The 25,212-nt window shown below is 37.5% G+C and overlaps 1 protein-coding gene across 2 annotated transcripts in view; it reads right to left on the bottom strand.

Annotated features, from left to right (window-relative positions):
- Window positions 1-229: 229 nt before the first annotated feature.
- The window catches only part of LOC146704339 (leucine-rich repeat-containing protein 4C-like), a 150,074-nt gene continuing 125,091 nt past the window's right edge, over window positions 230-25,212 (bottom strand). For both annotated transcript variants that reach the window (XM_085461429.1, XM_085461428.1), the window contains 2 exons: window positions 17,060-17,132; window positions 230-5,726 (listed from right to left, as the gene is read on the bottom strand). In XM_085461429.1, coding sequence (XP_085317555.1) covers window positions 3,732-5,675 — 1,944 coding nt within the window. In that variant the 5' untranslated portion in view covers window positions 5,676-5,726; window positions 17,060-17,132 and the 3' untranslated portion in view covers window positions 230-3,731. The remainder of the gene's footprint in view (window positions 5,727-17,059; window positions 17,133-25,212) is intronic.

The raw sequence follows: 25,212 nt of genomic DNA, 5'->3' as shown, positions 1-25,212 counted from the left end.
TACCAAAAGTTTGTTTGCTTTGTCTTTGAAATTCCTTTTTTCCCTCAGACATTACTGACAGGATGTGAGAAATTTTATATATGATTTTGTATATTTAGCCCTGTGAGTTTTTCCTGGACAACTATGTATGCATAAATTTTTTTTTTCTGATGACGAAAAAAGGTAAATATTCACATCAACTATGATATCTGTAATAAATTCAGAGGTTGAAAACAAGGATCAGACAATACAGAAAAACAACAATAGTTTATTTGAACCATATTTTGTGTATGAACTACAAACTGGTCTCTATAATCGATCTCCGTATCTTTTAAAGGTCATGAAAGAATGCTTACATGAAAATCGATCTCTTATTCTTTTACAACATATTTATCTTTTTTTTTTTTTTCAATTTTTGAACAGGTTGTTGGCACATGTAAAATCAAAATTTAAAAATTTTTGTTTTTGTTATATTTTATTCTCAAAATGTATTTTATATAAATCTACCACTAGAACAGCATTCCTTCTCAGAAAAAGAAAAGGATGTGAAAAAAAGGAGTATTGACAAAAATATTTTAGATATCTTACACACATGAGACAGCTTGACTAAAATGCAACAAAGTTACCATTGAAATTTTCAGACAGTTTACCTCCAACTAAAGGCAGAAGGGAAAGATGGTTACACTCTCAACATAAACTGAGGAGAATCGTGATCCCCTGCCTGCCAGTATGAACTGAAACAGAGAATGACACACATACACACACACACACACACACACACGCGCGCGCACAATATGGTTTACAAATGTGCCAGTCTCCACATAAGGGCAATTATGGGGTGAATCCTGTCCAGTTGTTGAAAAAAAATTAAGGGGAATCATTCATTAAATCTGGACTAATATTACCCGGTGACCTCATTTTATTTAGGAATCTACAGTATTCCCCACGTTTGTGCTGTACACAGCACATCAGAACTTCTGATTTCAGAACGTCATTCAGAACGTCTTGGTTATCAAAACACCTTGAAACACTACATGCAATAACCACTTGCATCTCAAATGTCGCTCATCTTAAACCTCCATAATTCCTTATCTGGCAGAGAAAAAAAGCTGTGAAAATAAAATTACTTTAATAGAATTAATATTCTTAAATATACTCTGCATTATAGGGTGTGTGTGAGTTTGTGTGGAGTGCTGGAGTGTGTGTGTGTGTGTGTTTTTTTTACACTACAGATTATGAATTAATTAAAATATATAATCTGTGCAACTGTAATACATATATCAGGTATCCCAGGTAATAAAAACTCGGTGTGAATCAAGCATAGATCATATTGTTCTGAGGCAAACTAACACTGTATCTCATTTAATCTCCATACTCTATGCATTAAGCTAAGGGGTGCAGCATTTTATTCTTTTTTTCAATTTAAGCTAAAATCTGTATTGGCTGTAAAAGGTTTGCACTTATGTCCGGTTAAAGCCGTTTTGTTAATTTGCCTTTATTCATAGTGACACATAACCACTTGAATGAGAGTGAATTCTTTTAAAACTTCTGTAAAAATTGGTTTATTTTGCTTGGCTTTGTGGAAGTTTTGAATGAGGCTTGTATAGTATACAAACTTGTATAGTAGACAGTGGGATCTTTTTGTTTGATTGTTACCTGTGGTAGCCCATGTGTTTGTGAAACAGGTGGTGTAACGTGCAGACCTATAGACATTGCTGCTTGTTATCTTGACAGGAAAACTGTGTTTTTTGCTATATTTTCTGTAAAATATGTAAATGATTTTGAAGAAAAGCCCACAGAAAATCTTTCACTTCTTAAATCATTATTCTGAATAGCTTTCAGAACTTAAAACACCTATTGCCACCATTCATCTAAAAGTGACCACAGCAGTGGACTGTTTTCATGTATTTTTTTCCAGACATGTTTTGAACTAATAGAGGACAATGTTTCAAATTCTCAGTGGAGTACCAGCTTTTACTTAAATAATATGCGTGGTGAATCCACAGAAAGCACATGACATCATCTTTAATAAAGGCATTCCTTTCTGGATTGCATTACTGCAAGTGTAAAAAACAAAAAAAAAAAAAACCAAACCGAATTAAGAATTTGAGTGGCCTAACTTTTTTTTTGCAAATTTTTCTGTTGAATAAAAACCACAGTTAACTTGCTAAAAATAAACCTGTGCCATCTCAAATGTCTGCATAACCACTGCATTTATGGTGCTTGGCACCATTCATTACATTTGGGACTTTGAAATGCTTTCCAGGGTATGGATGGCAGCAGAGCTGTGCCCATCCAAAGCCCACAGGCACATCAATTAAAATGTAAATTGTGTTGTCACTAACGATGGAGAGAGTCAGGTGCAACCCAAACATCTGGTTGATGCCCGATCCCACACATTCACCCCATAAGCCTCTTGCAGCTAAGCCTTGCCACTCAGGGACAAGTTCTGTGGTTGGCGGGAGCAGGGTGTGAATCTGGGACTGCCAGGCACTGCCCATGTGGAAATATGGCACAAAGATGACAGGCAATGTGCTCAGACAGCTGTATAAAGGGTTTAAGCTCTTTCTTCCGCTCATCAGTCTACTTCTGACAGCACTCCTGCAGTACTGCAGATGAGGTAAGGGGTCCCAGCATGAAAATGGGGCTTCAAAGCAATCATCTTCATATGCAACACTACACAGCACTGCAAGGTAAAGGTGAAGCCATGATACACTGGAAATATTCTGAGGCAGTGGGTGTTTGCCAGAATTTGAGGTCATGTACATCTGTACAAGCATTATTCCCATCCTCTCCAGTCATAATTATGTTCTTTCTAAAGTACGTGTTAATGCTGCTTCTGTAGCATGACCTTCAGAATTTCAATGGTTCTTAATGCAATTTATTATATGCTTTCTATAATAATGCGATTTGTCAAGACAAATTTGAGATCAGGGATCATTTTAAATTTTACATATACAATAGAAACACAAAGACATATAGATCAACAGTATTTAATTTAACAAAACTGTCCTTCTAGCAGTGAGCTTCAACTTTTACAGTAGCAGAAATGGATGCATTTCCCTCTTTTCAGGTCCTCAGCCTATTGATGACAGCGCAGAGTGGCTAATGTATGTGACAGATAATTAAACGGTGAATAATGATCAGATTCCATCACTGACAGTTCTGTCACTCACTCCAAAATGATGAACAAGTGTTTAATTCATCTCAGTTAGAGATGGTCACAAAAGATTTCATCAATTAATCCACAGCTGAGAAAATCACTAATGTGCTCTAGGATTCCTTGATAAATGGGGAAAATGAGGTTACTGTGTCATCTGATCGAAAATCGGCAGCTATACCAAAAAAAGAACAATAAAGGAACAATACTTTGTTTCATGTTTTTTGACACATCTTTGAAAGAAGTTGAAAGTATATTAGTAAACCAATTTTGTGATATGCGAGGAAAAAAGAAGAAAAAAACCCACATGAATTAAGTGTTGAAAAAATAATTGCAGAATACAGTTTTCGTGATTTAACCACAACATTTTTTTCTTAAATAAATAACTTCTGCTTTGTAAAGACACTTTTTGAAACAGTAGACATACTCTAATTCCGAAAGTCACTGAATTAACATTGCTAGTCGCTGATTTGCCAAACACAAGTCTGTTATTCCGAGCGTCAGCCGCAGTCCTCGCAACCAAAGGTCAGTAATGTTCTGTCAATAATGCCTGTAAGTAATTTCATCAGTTTTAAAATGTCTCACAAAAGTATTAGATTTGGGTCTCTTGTACATTGTCTTTTGAGCTGGCCCGGATTAGCAAAGGTTCGTGCGCTGAGCTGTGTATAGAATTGATTGTGGAGGCATGGTTGTATGCAGTCTTATAGGTGTTATAGTGGTTGAGGTGCTCGTGCTCAAGAGGAGGCAGAGTAAGGTGGCCCTCCATGCCTGGGCCTCCAGTTACACAATCCTCGTCCACATTGATGATCTCAATAGTGCGTGTGGGTGCATGGTGATTCTGCTGGTGGTGTTGTTTGCGCATCTTATAGAAGATAATAAGCATGACAGCTGCCATGAGTGTGATTGCAACAAAGCAGCCAATGATGATCTTGGTTGTCTTCATTACCTCATCCAAGCCATTCTGCAATCCCTCACCACCCACCTCTGTGACGGGAATTGTATAAGTCTTCTCTGTGGCACGTGTGGAGAGTGCGGTTCGGACGGTGGTGGTTGTTGTAGAGGTTGGTGAGATAGACTCCCATGTACCAGCAGAGGGTGTGGGGCCAACCTTCTGTTGGACAGTAGTGGTGAAGCCTTCATTATGCGGGGTTTCTATTGTCTCCACTGTCACTGTAGTAAAGTAGCTGAAACTGCTTTCCGTAGAGGAAACATTGAGTGTGGCAGACGCTGTTGTGTTACCTGCAGAATTACTCACCATGCACGTATATGTACCTGTGTCCTGCATGGTAACGTTGGTAAAGTTCAGTGTGCCATCATTCAGCACAGAGATTCTGACCTTGTATGCACCGTGTGTCATGATGGAACCATTGGGTGTAATCCAGCTCACTGAGGTTAAAGAGCTGGCTCTGCATTTCAACTCTGCAGCACTTCCCTCTGTTACATTTAGGTCTGTGGGAGGCTCCACAATAACAGGAGCATAACAGTGAAAGTAATTCTGGTCCAGCTCACCAATGTAGCGTCCCTTATGGTGAGGAGGTGAACTGCAGCGGGCACAGCAGCTGGTGTTTGCAGGTACCATCTCCTTAAGCCACCAGCTTAGCCAGAGGATGTCACAGTTACAATTCCAAGGGTTGTGGTGTAAGTGCACTCTCTCCAGGTGATGTAGAGGAGTGAATAGATCATGGGGCAAGAGGGTAAGGTTATTGTGGGCCAGATTGAGTTCCACAAGTGATTGCAGGTCATCAAAAGCATTCCTTTCTATGGTCTGGATCTGGGCATGCATCATCCACAGCTTTTGTAAGTGTATAAGCCCTTTAAATGAACCAGGCCGGATGACAGATAGCTGATTTCCTGACATTTCCAGTTCATCCAGCTTCACTAGGGGAATAAGATTGGGAATTTCCTTCAGATTGCACATTCCCAGATTTAAGTAGCGCAGATTGCTCAGCCCTTCAAAGGCCCCATCAGATATGTAGTTGAGCCGTTTGAGCTCCCCAAGGTCCAGCCTTCGTAATGAGGGCACTCTGTTGAAAGCATAGGAGGTAATGCTCTCTATGGGGTTATTCCTTAGCCAAAGCTCTTTTAGTTTGGACAAGTACTCAAAAGCCCCGTTTGGGATGGTGGTGAGGCGGTTATCAAATAGCTCCAAGGTATTGAGGCTGGCCAGTCCATTGAAGGCCCCAAGCTCAATTTTGCGTATGTGGTTTTTGCTCAGCTGTAGTATCTCTAGATGTCTTAGGTGTTTGAAGCTGTCCACTTTTATGACTTGAATAAGATTTTCTTGCAGATTCAGGTAGCGTGTGTTGGTAGAGATGCCATCAGGAACATCCCGCAAGCCTCTGCGGGTGCAGATGACTTTGCTGAACTGGTTACTGCACGAACAGACAGAGGGACACGTCTGAGCGCGAACCAGTCCTGCGACCACCAGCAGCTGGAGGGCCAGGAGCAGAACAAACAAAGGGTCGGACAAGGCCCGGTTCCACCTAGGACCTCGCATCATCTGCTGCTGCTGAGAGGAGGTCATCTTGTTTAACATTCATAATTCATTGACTGGTCTTTCACTCTCTTAAAAGAGGATTTTGGCCCACTGGAATGAAATGAGAAAGAGAAAAGAGAAGACACCCATTAGGTAAGTGTGTGAACAAGTCTAATGCATACTAAAGTTTATCCCATGCCATTTCGAATTATTAGCACAAGGATAGCCTTAAAAAAAGGTATACTGTCTTGTGGCAACCATTAACCACATCCACACACAAACTGGGAACTTATATAGAAATGCGTTTTCAGGCACAATGTCCTTGTATCTCAGTCACATAATCCAAATTCCTGAAAAAACAAATGATTTCTGTGCTGTTTGTTTGCAGAAGAAGGGAACGAGTGAAAAAAAGTAAAAAAAAGCAGCCATGACTGCTGCGTTGTGATTTATATTTCAGTGTGGAGGAGCATAAATAATAATAAGCTCAACACCCACTAGTCCTTCAATCGAGTCAAGATATCTAGAAACCTCTGATTACAACTCACAAATCAGCAAACAAAAAGCATGAAAGCAAGTGAAAATATATATCTATATATATATATATATCTATATATATCTATATATATATCTATATATAGATATATATACACATATAATATGTGTGTGTATATCGATTTAGAGAACGTGCAATGAGTTCAACACTACAACAGTGGCCTCTCCATTTGGGTTTATTTTCTTTATTTTTTTTATAAATCACAAATTAAAAGCTCTGTTTAAATTTACAACTTCCTTAAAAAGATTAAGGTTAAGATTTTCTCTTTTCATGTTAACTGGAAAAGCACTGTGAGTTAAGGCAGGAACATTAAGCAGCTGAAATGTAGACTAGCAGTGAGGTCAACACTACAACAGTGGCCTCTCTTTATTTGCTTTCTGCTGAATATACACTTTACATTTTTTTTCTTTTTTTTAATAAACTTTACTCAAGGAACTTGAGTATTCCCAGGGCCCAAGTTGGCTTTTAAAGTCTGAGACATTTTACCTTAAACCATTAGACCATTCAAAATATTTTTTCTTTTTTACTAAGCACTTCATACATTTTTTCTTACATGTTTTATACAATATGGGTATTCAGCTACTTAATAAGTGAAAGATCAGTACAGTTAAATGCCATAAATGCCACTGATGCTCTGATGTCCTTCATTGTCAAATATCTCAGCCAAGTGTGTCTGTCACACAAAAATAAAAAAAACCCTGTTGGTTTTCTATAATCAATGTATGTGTGTGTTTTAGTGTTAAACATAATCATATCCATTCTGTGGAATAATAAACCCACTGAAAGACACATCGCTGACATATTGATTAATTTCATGTTCAGTATAACATCTCTGGACTTTACCGGCTTATTATTAATGACTACATTGCAACACCATTGTTCAAAAATGAATTCAAATACAATAATTACAACACTCTTATTATGTTGAGTCATACAACTTTCTCATTGCTTTGCTTATTATACAGTTCATTAGTATATGTTTTTTTTTATTGTCATTTTTTTCCTCACTACTATCTAAGTGAAAAACAGGGAACCACTCTGGGCAGGTCGGAAGTGAGTCACAGAGCTAGCACAGATAAAGGGAAACATTTATAGAGCCTCTAATCTACCTGACCTGCATGTTTTTGAATGTGGGAGGAAACTGGAGCATGTTCAGAAAATCAATGTGAACATGAAGAAAAAGATGTAAACTATACTGTTAGATTTTCAACCTCCAGTGAAATGTCAGCGATAAATACTGAACCACTGTGGAATATGTGTTGTTCGGCTATGAATAGCTCAGGAAATGTGAAACATTTTTGTAACGGAACACAATGTCTTTCACACAACAAGGTTCAATCTTTCAACAATAACAGAAAGAGCTCTCTGAGATAAGAGTTATCTTGAGATGTGTTATATATTAATTAAGTAAAATATCTTTTATATTTAAAGAAACTAATCACAAATGAACAGCTCTGTTAGTTGTCACTGAGTCAACATCAAAATTTAGAAAGAATATTAACAAATTACAGTGTTCAAAAATGTTTTATGCAAGACAATTTGTCTATTTAGAAGGAAAAGCACAATTTCCTTGTAAAAAAAAAACCCAGAAGATTTTCTCTTGTTGTGTTAATTGGAAAAGCACTGCGAATGAAGACATGCAGTAACATTGCAGTGTTGTTGGGATGCAATATTCATAGTTTCTGTAGGCATACAGTGTGTTCAACACACAGCCTAATCTCCAATAGAAAGCTCTTCACTTAAGAATGGGGAGGCTATTACTGTAACTACTGATTAATTGCTTGATTACTGACTCCATTAATTCTTCAATTGCAAAATTTAAATTCCAAGCAGCCAAAGCCTGGGGGTGGAAAAAGAATTTGTTTTCATACAGGGGGACTGAGCAAATGTGACAGAGCTCACACACCAGGCTGAAAATCACATTCCACTGTTGCAGTTTTAATTTGTTCGAAATTAAAACCTTGCACAAAACAACAGGGTTTAGTGCAGCACATGGTTTAATACAAGATTTATGCTTGGATGTTCTATTGACACTGCAAGAAGAAAATATTAATATATGAAGCTGAATTTTTGTATACACATCTTTATTATACACATCTTTTTAGGTGAAAACAATGTCTTTTCAATGCCATGAATGAATATAATGACCTACTAAAAACATGCTTCAGTTAAGACTTCTGAAAACTTCCTCACTCCCTGTATCTCCGCTATTTACTCATCCTCCTTTTCAACAGATCAAACCTTGATAAAAAGATAAACAATGAATCAGCAGAACAGAATCCAAACTGTGGCAGTAGAAAAGATCAAGTTGATTTACAGAGCAAAACAATATATCTGCACACTGACAATGAAAGCAGCAAAATTGGATTTACATAGTGCTGTGATGGAATTAGATGAAAAGAGATAAGGAAAATAGGATTAAGAAAAGAAAGCATTTTCAACTTTTGTCCTAACAGATTATGAACTGCCAGCTGTCTCTTTGTCTTGCAGACATACTGAAGCGCGACCCTGCTTAACAGAAGTGGAGACAATTAAACAGCCAGACCTGCAATATTTGTGAATTCATTTCTTGCTTTTACAGAAACTGTTATGTGGAGTTGTGAATATTTTCTTTTGTGCCCCTGTTGTCCACACAGGCTCTTCTTAGGGCTGCTTCTGCAGTATTTGCTCCAAATTATTGCCTCATCAAGCAGCCAATAATGAAAGATGAAAAAGTTTTTGCAGCATCCACCTGTGGAGTGGTTACTAGACCACTTATTTCCCACTGGACTTTCACCCCGAGTCTAATGCTTGCTTCCATGCTCTCAGACTGGCACTCCCTCTGCAGTCTACTTGCTCCATTCTAGTCCTGTGCTCGCTTGGAGGAACTGCATCATTGAGCAGAAACCTTTGTCTAAGGCAGACAGTGATGGTACCTCTGTTACAAGTAGTATAAGCAATCATGAGACCTGATTTGACAAATGATGCTTGCCATCCATACTCTGACAGTAAAGCAGTCCAGATGTGCAAATAATGTTTGTCTACCTGCCTGTGTGATTCAATTGCACAAAAGCCTACAGTGCAGGATCAACAGAGCCTTTGCAGGACTAACTCCTAACTGCTAACTTCACAAGCACTTTAAATTCAGCCCTCATCAGAGGGATGGAGATACATCAGCCTCTTGGGCCTCTCCATGCCGCTTCATACATTTCTATTTGCGCATGTTTTGGAGTCCTCCCTGACTCAATCAGTTTTAAGTGTGCTAGACAGCCAATGACGTGTTGGGACTTTTATGCACATGCCAAGAGGTATTCCTCTAATCCCATCAAGGATTAGTGATCTGCATGGTGTGTAACATTACTAACATCCCACTCCTCTGCTGTAGAACTGTTTTTTCTATCACAAGGCAAGAGATGTTAAATGACCAAAATACAGCTTTTCTCACAGCGTTATTGCACGTTCTATTCATGGGTCATAACCTGGTGTACCATACTGTCACAATAGGGCAATGGCCAATGTAAGCTGAGATACCATTAGTATATTTATAGTCGTCAAAATGATGGACACCACTGGAATAAAAAAAAGAAAAAAGAAGAAAAGAGCCTGCAAAAATCAGGTCAGTGTAATTAAATGATGCTGAGGTGGAGTTAATGGGCCTGTTTGGAGCACAAGGGCATAAAGGAAAATCTTCAAGACTAGAACAACCAGTTCTTTACTGTATTGCTCACAGGCCCTGCCATCACTACATATACATGAACTGTAACAAATTTATTTAATATACAGATAATGAATGAAGTTATGTAATAAATTAACAAATAAAAATGCACAATGTCCTCAAAGATCAGAGAAAAAATATATAAAAATGTTTAAATAAAAATAATTATGACAAGAGAAAAAGGGGTATAAAAATCAGGGTCAGTATTTTAGATTAACTGCCATCCGTAAAATGGTATATTTTGTTTATTTAAAAAACATGTCTCCAATAGATAGGATGGGACATTCGTAGTGGTAGTGGTAGTTTCCACATGGTCTTAAGTCTAGCCCTTCTTATGACTACTGTAATTCTGAAGTCTGTCATATTTTTACATTATAAATTGGGTAGAAAAGGCTGAATTATTTAGTTACACTGCAGGAAATTCAAGTGGGGCTAAAGCCCCCCAAAATAAGTCTGTGACTAGTTGGCACAAGCCACTGAGTTATTTTATTCTGCTTTCTTATTATGGACAGCATGAACTTCCTGTATTCATTCCTTACAAATGCATTAATTCCTTTGAAAGGTGGGGAAAATAGAGTGGACTCCTCTGACGCTTTCTACACTCAGTTAATGCTCGAGTACTTGCTGATTGTGAACTTTTCTGTAAAGAGTGACTGACAGAAGCTTTAGCTTTCACATTGCATGGAAGAGAAAAGATGATGAAAGATTGCAGAGTGTGAGGCATCTGTGAGAGAGGAATGTTGGTATGTATGCTAGAGAAAGAGAGAAAGGAGAAAGTGCAAGAGAGAAAAAGAGAAGGAGGGATTAATGAGATATAAATCAAATCAGGCCACTTCTTGATAATGCCAGCAACAGCTCCAAATATAAATCAGAATCCTTTAAGGATTCCAGTGTGGGAGGGATACCCACCACATGCATCACAAGCCTTCTTTTTTCCTTCTCTCGAGCCAGCACAATAAACCGATTAGATGTCTTTATATTTTCATCATGTGATCATAGTTTTGATATAGAGTCACATTTTCCCAGTGGTCTTTCATCACATTTAATCACACACATTATATTAGAGCCTAACTGGGGTAAAGACAGGGCAGCTTTGTCCCTGATGCTGTCACTGAACTCCATAAGAATTGTTTTTGATTTGATTCATTTTGTTTAATTACAAAAGGTTTCAATAGGTGTGTGTGTGTACGGAAGCGTAGAGCTGCCACCCAGGCAAAAGAAAAATACAAGTGTATCACGTTATAAGGTGAAAGGTTTATTGTTCTAACAAGATACTTTTCCTGTTTGTACAATATACTATCATGTTTGTACAATATACTTTTCACGTTTGAACAACATAATATCACGTTATTACAATATACATAATTATCACGTTCGTACAATATAATATTTATATTGTACGAACGTGATCCTATATTGTACGAACGTGATCCTATATTGTACGAACGTGATCCTATATTGTACGAACGTGATCCTATATTGTACGAACGTGATAATTATGTATATTGTAATAACGTGATATTATGTTGTTCAAACGTGAAAAGTATATTGTACAAACATGATAGTATATTGTACAAACAGGAAAAGTATCTTGTTAGAACAATAAACCTTTCACCTTATAACGTGATACACTTGTATTTTTCTTTTGCCTGGGTGGCAGCTCTACGCTTCCGTAGTGTGTGTGTTTGTGAAGGGATGCCAAATGCTATCATTTTTCTGTAAAGCACATTTACATATGGATATAAATAACGTAACCTTAACCAAATTTAGATTTAATTTCAGTTAAATAACAGCAATATCTGGAATATTTAGAATTATTAGGATGGCATAGGGGTGGCTAACACCATTGCCTGCCAACAGCAAGGTTTCTGGTTTGAATCTTAGCTGGGCATTTCTTTGCCAAGCTGGCATGTGCACCTTGTGCCTGCGCTGGTTATGGGTACTCTGGGTTTCTCCCACAGTGAACATGTTAGGTTAACTGAAGATTACAAATTGGCCAGAGATGTGAAACAGATAAAGTACTTGAAGTGCTGTATGAATGCTTTTTAACAATGTGACTCGTGGTCTAAAGTACTTTGTGTGTCAGTAAGGCAAGAAAAGGGCTTTTTAAATGCCAGTAGGTTACATGCATAATTATTTTATCCTACATTGTGCGAGCTGTTGGACTATAGAGTGTATAACAGGATGGATTTTAATTTATAATACTGATATATGCTACATGTATATAGCGACATTTATGATTTCATATGCACTATTACTGTGCCTTGTATTTCTGCAGTTAAGGGCACTTTAAGCTACTTTAAAATGTAATGTTGAGGGATGCTGGCTCCCCCCCCCAAAAAAAAAACAAAAAAAAAAACAAAAAACAAGAAAATGGTCACACTGCAGCTCTTTTTCAGTGTCTTTCTTTTAACCACTCAAGTGAAACAGACAAGCCAAATACTTTGAATTGGTGCTAACTAGCCAAGTGAGACAAACTGGCAGCAGCTCCCATGCCCACAGCCTTACATTCTTTCACTCACAGCTTGTCTGTGTCATCTATAACAAGATGGTGAAATGAATCTGATGCATGTAACAAAAACTGAGTAACCCAGCATGCTCTTATAAATAAGCTTATCAAATGTGTTCAGTACACAAATAATGTTAATGTTAAAATGCTTAAAAATACTTAAAATACTTAAAAATGAAAACATACATATGGAAATGATCTAAGATACGCTAAAAAAGATAATTCCATCATACTAAGACTATTACTAAGACCAAGAATAATGCTTATGTATTGCAATTATAAAATTTTAACCTTAACCACGAGCAAACCTTTTTAAACACACTATGCATTTTGCAGTTCTTATCATAAAACCACATGTGCATTGAGAAAGACTTTAGAAATAGTTTGATATAACAAAGAATTTACATTAAAAATGTACATGTTTCCATGATTTTTCTTTCTGACGACACCAAAACATGTTTAAATAGAAATGGAGAGGGCAAAGAGGTTGCTGCCCGTCTGAGGAGAGCTGTATGTGTGATCATATGAATATTAACATTACCTCAACAGTATTTTGAGTGTCACACACACACACACACACACACACACACACACACACACACACACACACACACATATATAGAACAAGAGAGAAAGATGGAGAGTAAAGACTTCTCTTTTCCAAGATTTGACAGCAGAGAAAAAGAAGTGACATTTTGACATTTTAAGTATATAGGCAACTGGGGACCTCAGATGTTAATAAATGGGATCCCTTCCAGACATTTCTTAAGACATATAAGTTAACTTGTCAAAAACTTACTTCTTTCTTTACTAAAAAAAAACCTGGGTCTATAAATATGCTAATATTGTTCATTTCCACAGTTTAACTACTAGGCAAAAGATGTCTTCTGTTGAAAAGACAATTGTACATGCACTGTTGGTTTCACATAATAGGCTGTCTCACGTTAGTTGCATACTTCAGCTTCAAATTTTCCACATTCTTTATGAGATTGTGCACAATGAAAATTGAACATCTGAGGGAACTAAATTTTTTTTTTTTGCGATTAAAGATGGATAATGTACCACAGAGTTCAGACATTCTTCTGTCTGATTCTATCTAAAGTAACAGCTTATCTGTCAGTTTGTATCTTACAAAAACTATTAAAAAGGTCACGGAAGATGTTTTTTTTTCTTTTCTAGACAATTTTGAATGTTGTGTCTGTCTAATGTTCAGACAAAGGTCTTTATTGCTGCATTGAAAAAGCCAACTGTAGAATTTGGTTCATCGGGTCTTGCAAAAATTGGTGCTGAAGAAACAGACGGTTGCCTCGCTTAAGTCAAAAATTGCAGCCTTGCAATGATACAGCTCCCACTGTGATTCTGGCTGTGGCCATGGCCGTGCTTTGGTTATTGGATTCTTGTTGTAACACATAAATATTGACTTCATGCGGTCGTGTGGGTGCAGTCATTGTTCTGCTGGCTCTGTATCAAAACACCAGTGGTGTGTTGGTAATATATAGCTGATAGATTCAGTCCAGGTTCAACTAGTAGGACACCTGGACATATTCATATTAAAATGGATTTAACCACAGACGCAGGTGAAGTCATAATAACAACAACTGTATCCCGCCCCATCTTCACATGGATCAGTCAGGCAGAGTAGCTGCAGCTGTGTTCACAGCCAGGAGCTGTGGACTCTTGGAAATAAGCTTCACGTCATGGAAAGCATTACATTTTCTCCCCTTTTACATTGTTAAAGGCAAACGTTATTGTAAGGTAAACATTCCCCACTTGTGACTTTTTAGAGGTCAGGTACTTCTTAAAGTCCACTCAACACCAAAGCGTGATGTGTGATGTGGCATTATTACATCATAGTTGGACATGCAGGTGTGGGTCAGCTTAACATAAATGCAGAGCAAATGCAAAGGCACCAGCATCCCTCTCTGTCAGAGGATGACCCTTGGACTGTTTCCTGATGAATGAAACACACTCATTTTCTAGCCTCATTGGCTACAAGTGCCAAGGGCCTCATTTAGGTCTGCTGGCATTGAAAACGCATACATACACAACTATTGCACTCACTCATAACTAATGCACACTCAAGTAAAGATGTGCACATTTTGACTCAAATTAAAACATAAAAAACCTCTGCATATTTTCACACACAAGCTGTGTACGTGTGCAACTGTGGGTCTTTAATGTGTGCTCTTAGCATTTGCAGATTTTCACAAACTGGGTGACAGCTTTCTTGTTTCACAGTAAGGGCTGTGTCGGCAGTAGGGGCTCACGGGTGACAAGAGATATTGATAAAATCATTTGTCACCCTGTGAACATTTCAGAGAGGCTGTGGGCAGAAAATAGCTGCTAACTAGTTTTCAAGGATGTCGAATGAAGGAGTCAGTCTGTATACTGCTGTCACTCTAGTGTCTGGTTGAGGTCAGGGTGAGCATGCATCACTTTGAGTCTGTCCGAGCTGTGGAGAGGTCGTACTGAGGCTGTGAACCTGGTGATGCAGGCAGTATGGTCTCCCTGTAATTGAGTTTGGGATGGAGAGAACATGAGAGATAAGCGGGAGCACACTGATGGTATCTAAAAACAGAAGACAGTGCTAGAAGCTGCAATGTCAGAAAATATATTCAAATAAGACCGGAATTTGAGAATTAATTTATTGAGCTTTCGGATTAATCGTTACACACTTATAATCCAGTTGGACTAAGATCATTATGTATGATTATCCACTGACAAAATAAAAAGTGTTGTAGGCAGTCTAAAATGCTTGAACACACACACACACACACACACACACACTCCTGAACATGTGACTTACTTTAATATCATTTCAGTGTTAACATGTCCAAGGGCACAGTCTTGTAATGTCCCCTTGATTGATGTGTCACTACCTTTTTAACATCAGCTAGTCTGAAGGTCAGTTAGGCAAAGAATCAGCTAAAAGAAGCTTAGCTAGAAGGTACAGATGTCAAATAAAGGCAATGTGGCACAGATTAAACTGTTTTTAGAATAGTTACACTGAGGAAGAACCTCTAATGGTTTGAAAGTAAATTCAAAAGAACAATTCATGATTTTTTTTTTTACTTTAAGTAGCTTTCAACCTTTTCCTCACATGTGGTTTTGTAAATATTCACAAAGTGACAACATCCTCACTTTCTGGAGTAATATAAAAGCATGCACTTTTAAAATTAAGCTGCCTTTATCCTAATTTGTTGCGATCCATCGGGTTGTTTGCTAATTAAATGACACCAGAGACAGATTCTGAAAACACAGAGGGCTTCTTTGGAAAGGCATATTGTACATTTGCACTTGTTCTGTAATGAGACTAATTACAATATTTTTCATTCAATAACACAAAATCACTTGTGACTGCACACGTTTGGGAACATGTATGTAACCTGCTGTTTTTCTGATACTTGGCACCAAAGGCAAAGGGTGCATTTTAGAGGAAATAAAAACATGTCAATTGATTCCATTGCACAAATTCAATATCATTTCCATGAAGACTTTCAATCTCCTACCCCACAGGGATGGATATAAAGGGTGGATAAAATAAGAGAAAATAAGAGAAATACCACATGAAAAGAAGCTTTGAAGTAAGTGAATCACAAAAGCAACTATTCATGCGAGTCATATCAAATAAGTTGAATGCCATGTAGCTTTTAAAAAGGTCTGACAGACAGCACTTTTATTAGTGAGCTTTTAAGACATCACTAGGGTTTCAAAGTTTCAAAGATGCCAAAGAGTCAGCGCCGGGTTCATGGTTGCATTGGTCAAAAAAAACCCAACAACTCCAGGATGATTTATTGTGACAGGGATAATAGACGTATTAAATTATGACAACATATTGCCAATGCAGGGAAACAGTATCATCAGCCTAGAGGAATAGTGTTTGCCAGTAAAAGCTTTCTGACACTGCGACAGCAGTTCACACCAAATGTAGAACAGACATGTAGTAGAAGTTACATGCATGAGTTGAGCTGTTCACTCCAGAGGCATATATCTGTGTGCAGTCCAACAACGCTCTTAGATACAAAAAGAAAAAAGGAAAAAAAAAAAAAAAAAACGCCTGACACAAAGGTAAAACGTCTAGTGAAAATAGACTTTTTGTGAACATAGGCACCAGCATAGAATAACTACTGAGAGTCATAAGCTTCTTTTTAGTTTTACACTTCAATAGTTCTAGCTCCTTTTTCAACTATATCCACAGCCTAAAATCAAGTCATTTCTCATTTCACTGTGATGGGGTAAAGTCTACAGGAGTATCAAGTTTCTCTCTGTCCATCTCCATCAATGAGGTTATTAACTGACCAGTTTATTTGCCAATGTGTTAACTGGACTTAATTCCACACATTTAGATGTGTTCTGATGCCAAACCTTGAAAAATTTATCAAAAGTGTTCTTTGATTTAAAAAAAAACCAAAAAAAAAAACCAGGCAAATTATCAGAATTTTCTCTGAACCAAAAAGATGTTTTCTTGATAATGTCCTTGTTTTCAATGGGTTTAGCGGTTTAGACATAGGTGTGAAATTATACATTATTTCATATCAATGAAATATGCATGACAAGCAAAACAAATAATTTTTTACACATTTCTATGTGTGCATCTTTTTCTCTGAAAGCATCAGACAAACCATGCATATCTCTTTGACCAGGAAAGAAAATCACCAAGGTTGAGCCAAGCTCTGCCTAAGTCTTACCTGCCAGCTCAGTCAAGATCCAAGGGGTTTTAATCATCCACATATTAGCTTTCAATCCACCAAAATGCTGGACCTGCAAATAAAAGAGGATAAATGTAAGCAACCTTTAAAATAGATTTGTAGCAATACAGTTTCTGTCCACTCCATTCCCCGGGCTCCATGGAATAGAGTCTATGAATAATGCACATTTTTGGAAAGATCATGATGCATCTACTCAGCTACCAAAAATGCAATTTTTTTAAACCCCCAGGATAGAGTACACCTAATTCAAAATTCTCTTTACTGTTTCTAAATAATCATTGAGTCATCTTGTTAGTTTTCCTTTCAACTACTTCCTCAGCACTCTCTGCTGATGCTGATATTTTAGTACCTCTGAGACCCTCCATCTAACAAGAGGGACTTTATAGTATGCTACTGTATGTCGGAAGAGCTCATTCCTCAGGGACGACGGGACAGTCAAAGCCATAAAACTTCACAAACACACTGCAAAACACATATGCACACAGCACACACACAAACACTCAGAGCCTGAACACACAAACACGGACACACAGAGGACAGACCCTGTTGAATAAATTATGGGGGACAAAAGCAAATGGAGATAAAGCTCTCCACCCTGCATGGCATCCATTAGTATAGTGCAGGAACCCTGAATCTAAATAAGTGTATGTTTGATCAAGTGGGTTGTTACTACAGTAACAGGCAATCATAACAGCCATTCCTGATTAAAGATTTCTCATTTACACAAAATTGCCAGTAAGTATGGTCTCTGTATTACGGTTACATTGAATCCAAAGACATACCAGTTAATAGCCACAAAACACTGCAAACATAGATATGTCTTTCTCATATTTAATGCAAAGTTAAACTGAAAAGACTAGAGCGGAATAGAATGGACATCAATGAGTTATATACAGTTTAATACAATTGAATACATTTAATAATTATAACAGCAATAATAATAATAATTTCCCCCACTAGCCCCAGAGCTTTTTGACAACTGGCAATTGGCACAGATTTGGTGATCTTTGGTGAGTTGGTCTATTTATAGCAGATGTAGTTGACTCAAAATAAACTCATCGAAAGGAGGGGAGAGGTGACTTTGCACAACAGTGTAGCTCACGGAAGAAAAAAGGAACCTGAATAGTTTAGCACTCATGAACATGTCATGAATCTTGATGATATGTAGGAATATAAATAGAATATCATTTATCATCAATAATAAAAGTATACCTCAATCCAAGTCTATAGCTGTAAATAACACATACGTGTTTAAAATTGGTAAGCAATGACAAGATCCCTTACTGGAATAAGTAAGTTTATCAATAAATATTGTAACACAATTAGTTGAGGGAGAAGTATTCAGTGCTATCGGTCTTAAACTTTGCTAAAAATGACCAATTATGTCGACAAAGTAGATGATAGCGATGATGGATATGGACTATGTGCTATAATCATTATCACTGTTGTTATTATCAACAACATCAATATTGTAACCACCCTTCCACCCCCACCTTCTATCCTCCAAAGAGAGCACAGAAAACGCCTTCTGACTTTCCTCTTCCTCTGACAAAGATCTACATTATTACATTTTTAAAAAGCATGTTTCGATCCTGTATTTTAAAAGACGTATGTGTTTTTTTCTAATTAAGAAAAAAGTCTGGTCTGTCAGAGACAGCTGCGACTTTGATGGTGTTTGGACATTTGTAGGATAAGAAAGTATGATGTGTTTCTTCAGTCAGTATGCTATATTTTGTAATTTAACTACAAGGTAAGAAATAGCAACCCATGGATGATCTAGAATAATAGAATAAATGCCAAGCCTTGAAAATGTATCCCCAATGTTATCAAAATTATACATTGTTATTTTCTAAACATCGTTATGCAGTGTGTTATTTTAAAAAATGGTCTAAACAGGTAAGGATAGTGACAGTTTGCAAATAAAAAATAGCTAATAAGAAAAAAAAACAAGATAAAAATGTAGTCTAATACAGACAAGCAGCACTAAGGTGTTGTAGTTAAATTAAAAGGAACAACACTTATTTGTACCAGATTAAACCCATACTCAGCCTTAAAAAAAAAGAAAACAAGCCATGTAGCCTAACAAAGTCTTACTTCACTGTTTTCTGTCCAGGATCTCAGCATATTTTGACCAGCAGGTCACACTACATTACCCACTAGAAAAGACCAGAAAGGCATGTCAGGATGATTCAACTGACTACACATCCACTCGTTCAATTAAGGTCTTTGGTGGGGCTGGCCCGTGTGGTTTGCAGTGTGGTAAATGCATCTCCCAAAGGAGCAGTAAGTGCTGAAATCAGCTCAGCTGAGCCTTCCATTTGTCATTATCTAATGGTAAATCCATGTGTGTCTAGTAGAAGGCTCTCACCAACCAGTAAGTGACACTAAGAGAAAAAAAGGAAAAAAAGAAAGAAACACGTTGTATACACAATAAACACCTTTGTTAAAAATTTTATGTCTATAGACATGTTAGAGCAAATGTGTGCATACTGTTCCTCTTTTATATTGTATTTTACTACTAAAAGCGGTATGATTATATCAAGAGCTTTAAAAGATCCATGAAATCTCTCAACTTTGCTTTGATGTGTTGTACAAGCACACATGGATCCCAAGCTATATTTTCTACTAAAAACAACAGAATGAGGAAGATAATGATGACGAGATAAAACAAATTAACAGACTTAAAAGTAGGCATTTAGATAGAATACAATTATCTGGAACAAAGAAAGCCATTTCATAATTCTCTCAATTACATGATCTGGGACTTAATTAAATTAGAATGTGACCAAATCTATGTTATTAATTAATACATGCCTCAGCTATGTGCACAGTTTGTTGGTAGACAATATAAGGGCTTACAGGCTTTTCTGAAAATTCTGATTTTTTTCTCCATGTGTGTGTGTGTCAGTGTGTGTGTGCGTGCCTGTGTATGTTTGAATGCCTGTATGTGCTAGTACAGTTGATCATCACGCCTACTGACAACCAGACTTGCTTGAAATATGGTGTCTGATGGTATGATGTCATACTGCCAGATCTTCTTATCTGCAATTCAGAAACCGGTGCAGGATGAGGTCTGTCTATTGTAACAGAATAGTTTCATCTGTAGTGTTTTAGAGTGATGCAAAACATAGCTATTTTCAAGTCCAATAGAATTGGAAGCCCTGCAGGGCTGAAGGCTAAGAGAAAAATGGGATACATCACAGACTACAGCATGTAGCATTGTCCTCAACATATTATCCCTACAAAAGATTCACTGTAAAAGAAGCATTATAATTTGCTGTTTAAAAGAAACACTTTTACAGACCTTGGTTAGCACAACAGTTTGAAATGCTGCTGAACCGAGGATGCCGCACAGGAACTCGTTGCAGAGTGGAATTAGTGCAATCAGGGGAGATATGGAATTAATATGTCTGATTAAGTGCCTGACTAAATTAGCATTTGGAGTCCAAAGAGATTTCAAACACGAGGGGAGGGATGAGATATGTTCTGAGAAGAAGAAAGGCTGACAGATTGCACTATAGAGGATAATAGAGTAGCTAAAACAACAAGACGGAGGGAAATGATAGAAGGAACAGTTATGACTCTTGGTTTTACTCAGATCAGTCGTTAAATAATTTTAACAAATAAAAAAACAACAACAGAATTTTGTTTTCTCCTGATCTGCTTGCGGAATGGATTCACACTCGCTGCCTTATCTTAGATTTTCACCAATACAGAAAGCAGCTGTCAGTTGTTCATGATGTGAGAGGTAATTGGTTTGGCCCCATCAAAAAAGTTAGTGCCTTCAAAGACACTATGATCTGTTTTTATGTAGACCCAGTAATTAGGAACTGAATGACTACATGGAGATGGTTATACTTAGAGAACAAAGACATTAAGAATTAAAAAATGTGACAAGTATTTAGAGACAGGCAAATAAGGACACAATACCAACACTTATGAAAAAAAAAGGTGATGAAAAACAGAGGGAAAAAGTAGTACGAGGAGATGAATGGAAGATGAAAGAGGAAACATGACTCGCCCCTCGGAGAGAGAGAGAAATAAGTTATCAATATGGTGTTTCTTCCTTAAAATGTCTAACTTGACATGGTGAAAGCCGGAGAAAAAGGCATGAGAACAGATGACGTCTTGATTAACAGAGGAGGCACAGAACAGTAAGCAAAACAGCATATGCAATGCAAATCTATTTGATCTGACACTGAAATTGAATCTGTGCGCGGTCCCTCTTAATTAACAAAAAAAAAGAGAGCAAAAGTGAAAGAGAATAAAAAGAGGACAAGATTACTCTTAAAAGAACAGAGTGAAGCGATCAAAGTAAAAAGCGCAGCCAAGGAATAAAATGCAAGGTAAGACAGAGAAATGAAAACCTTCGAGCAGGAGAAAAGATGAATACAAATTAAGAAGAAAAGGCAAAGTGGTATGTGGATTACTTTGGGCAAATGAGTGATATATGAGCAAAGAGGGTGAGAGACACATGGGGAAAGAGAAGAGTGGAGAGCAGTAGAATTCTTATTATTTATTTCATTTTGTGGTGTGATGGCTGTTGAGAGAAGTTTGCTTTCATGACTTTGCACCAGAAAGGCTTTCTAAAAGAAAGCTTTCAATTCTTTTATATTCGATTCAGTTTTCTCTTACAGTTTGAATAGGTTTAGTCAACAAAACTCTGGTTAGGTGTAGGGAAGAATAATATCCACCCATTGTCTTAAACTGCTTGTCCAGCTAAGGGTAAAGGTATGCCGGAGCCCGTCCGAGCTGTCATAGGGGGAAAGGTGGTGTGCACCAGTTTATTGCACATCTAACACATAGAGACAACCGTTCGTGCTCACATGAACACCTGGGCAATTTAGCATCACCAATCAGCCTAGCATGCATGTCTGTGGGAAGAAGCCAGAGTACCCAGAGAGAACAAACTCCACACAAAAAGGCCCAAGCAGGTTAATGGACATGTTTGTTTCAGTATATTTCCAGTCAGTGGGTTTAAACCAGGAATTCTCTTGCTGTGACAGCGTAACCACTGCTCCTACGGGCATCGTGCCAGAAAAGAGTCAATGTTAAAATCCAAATTTTCAGCAACATAAATCACATCTTAGTGAGTCTACTTGGCAGAAAACCCTGAAAGCAAACTTTACTCGTGGCACATGTGATGGTAATTCACCGCATGTGAAATGTACACCATACTTTTTGAGAACTAAACTTGAGCAGTTGTTGAAGTGAATAACATGCTCCGTGGCAAACTGACAAGTTGGAGTAATTTCCTCCATCTGTTCTTTTTCAGAAATTAAAAAGTGGACTTCAATTGGTGTCTCATTTGGTAGAAAAACAGACTTATCGGTACAGTCTAATTAAGCTATTTTATGATAGAATGATCCTGCTTGCTCTATCATTTTCGTTACACTGAAGATATGGAACTCTGAGTTTTAAATTTCCAAAGGCACTGACTTGTCTAATGTAATCTTGTTTATATGATCAAGGTCCCTAGAGTATGAGTTCTGTTCTTGGGTCTCTTTTATTGACTGATCTGACTATGATTGCACACATTGAAGTTGTTTAGCTGGTGTTTTCTGCTGCGGTGAGACAACCATTTCTACCTCCACACAGGAAATATTAATTTCAAATAATCAGACTCCATCACCAATTAGTTAGCATATTTTTTACTGACCTTGCAGCTTTTTATGCATATTTCTCCTAACAAGAAACCATAATCTGTGAGGCATATTGCACTGTATTTTGTTAAATATATTGTTGTTTCCAGGGAGACAAGTCCATTTAATTTAACCACCCCAATGATATTTTCTGTTATGTTACTCTCAAAACAACCTTTACATTAAGCTACTGTTTTCATCATCAAGTACTTTAAAGCTGCGTGGTGTTGTGGACTTCTCTAGAGAAGTGTGAAGGCTTTGGTATGTGTCCATGTGCAGAATTTTGTATTTCCCTTGACTTTTCAGCCATGTAAGAAAGATCCCAGATTCCGGTCCACAGGTTAGTATAACAATCTGTAAATGCATGCATCTCTGTTTCCACATACTAAGACAATTTTTCACCCACCTGCCTGAAAATCCACGTGGACACATTTTCACACAAAAGACTTGATATTAGACTACAGCTATAACCCATGCAACAGAGTGAGGATGCAGAAGTGTAGCTACCCTTCCCTGGTGGGCTCAGCGCTAGGCATGCTAAGCGGATTTACAGTACAATATCTACACCAAGCAGAGCATTCATTACAGGTATCAAGAGTTGAAGTTGATAATACAGTTAAGAAAGGAAATGCTGACATAGTATCAAAGAAAGGATGTAATATGAGTGCCAGATTATGATGTTGAACATTTTCATTGTAGACGGAGGCGGTGAAAGAGGAATAAGAGAAGAAGTGAGGATCTATAGATTAGAATATGACTTAATTTGTGTCTTCCTGAAGCCAAGTAAAGTGAGTGCATGAATCACCAGAATATGGTATTATGTTGTAAATGTATGTATATGCAATATAAGTGTCCATACAATATGTAAATGAAATTTACCACAAAATATTATTTACAAAATCCGCATCATACTATGTAAGTAAATGGTAAAGAAAAGAAACGCCTGGAGAAAAATGTTATAACCAATTAGGTTATAATTGGTTATGTTACTGACATGCTGCTAATTACTTATATTACAGGTCAGTAACATAACGTAATATGAAAAGAATGTCTTTAAAAGGCAGTTTTGCAGAAATATAGATGGGAAGAAGTTCAGCAGTCTGCAAAGAACAAAAACAAAATAAAAAAAATCTGTGTGTCTACATATTGTGGAACACTTCCAGAATAATGTTCGCTAACATTGTCAAGAGAGTCAGAGAATTTGGAGAAAATTCAAAAATTATGATCAAAGTATAGGTTTAGGACCCTTGCAAATCATTGCATTCTATTTGTATTAACAATTTTACATAGTGCCACAGCATTTTCAGAATTAGAGTTGCACCTTAACACATGCCATGAAACTGGATTGTGGAGTTTTATTATGCATGTAATACTTGAGAGAGTGCTTAAGTGGCAAGAAATGAAGGCAAAAATTAAATGTGGTCACTTTGTTAGTAATACAAGTTACTTTTGGGTGATGAAAAAACTTATAAGTGAGATTATTTAACATCTGGTGCATTATTGCATTGATTTGTAATGGGGAACTGTTTCTGCCCACAAAGAATCGACATGGTATGAACAGCATGTTAGGTCTCCAGAAGAGGTTTTCCAACACAGCTGGAGTGTGTTGTGATTCCTCCATCTTTTGGAAGTGCACAAAGCCAACACAAAAATCATTGTAGTTACTGTATTTGCATACACAACATACAACCATAATGTAACATAATTCCTAAACTAAGACTAAGACTAAAAAATAAAAATAACTATGGTTTCTTACTGTGTGTCCACAGATTGGGTGAATTGGTACATCATGCCATGTCCATGTGTGTGTTTTGATGTCTTATTGTAAATATTTTATCAAAGTTTTCCATACCTATGCTGTGGTCATGTAAAACTATGTTAGACTGAAATCACTGACATGCATGTCTGGTAGTGTGTGTGAAAAAAAAAGACTGAGTTAAAGAGGGGTGACAGGGCGATAACTGTATGGAAAGTGAACACAGTTCTTGGGAACCCTCTCTCTCTCTCTCTCAGCAGTGAGGGAGGCCGTCTGAGGTTATTTATGTTTCATCTGGAGATGGAAGCTGAAGAGCAGAGGGGAGACCCCCCAGTGGAATTACTGACTGGAGATATACCCTCCCAGGGCTACAGTCTCTCTCTTCTCCCTCTTTCTCCCACTCCTGCTCACTTTCCATCTCCCACCTTTCTGATCTTCACCAGAGAGCTGCCACTGTCTCTCTGGGAGAAGGGGGAAGAGAAGAAGAAAAAGGGAAATTGCTCATTCTCAATGCCATCTTTTCCTGCCTCACAGTCAAACTCTATTCATCCCACACGCCTGTGGTCTGCAGAGCTTTGCTTGGCTTTGCTTTGCTCTAGAAGCACCAAGAAAGCTGAGCTGAGTTGTTCTTAAGGCTCCTCCCAGGTTTGTCTCCCTCTACGTGGGAAGCATAGCTTCTTATCCCAGCCCTCCTCATTAACAGCATTCCCATCACACACCACAGTCATTAAAAG

This window comes from Copadichromis virginalis, linkage group LG7 (assembly GCF_057382275.1).
Source record: "Copadichromis virginalis isolate Kocher_CV1m ecotype Utaka linkage group LG7, C_Virginalis_male_GT1.1, whole genome shotgun sequence".
Taxonomy (NCBI): domain Eukaryota; kingdom Metazoa; phylum Chordata; class Actinopteri; order Cichliformes; family Cichlidae; genus Copadichromis; species Copadichromis virginalis.
This window is presented reverse-complemented; position numbering and strand designations above follow the sequence as displayed.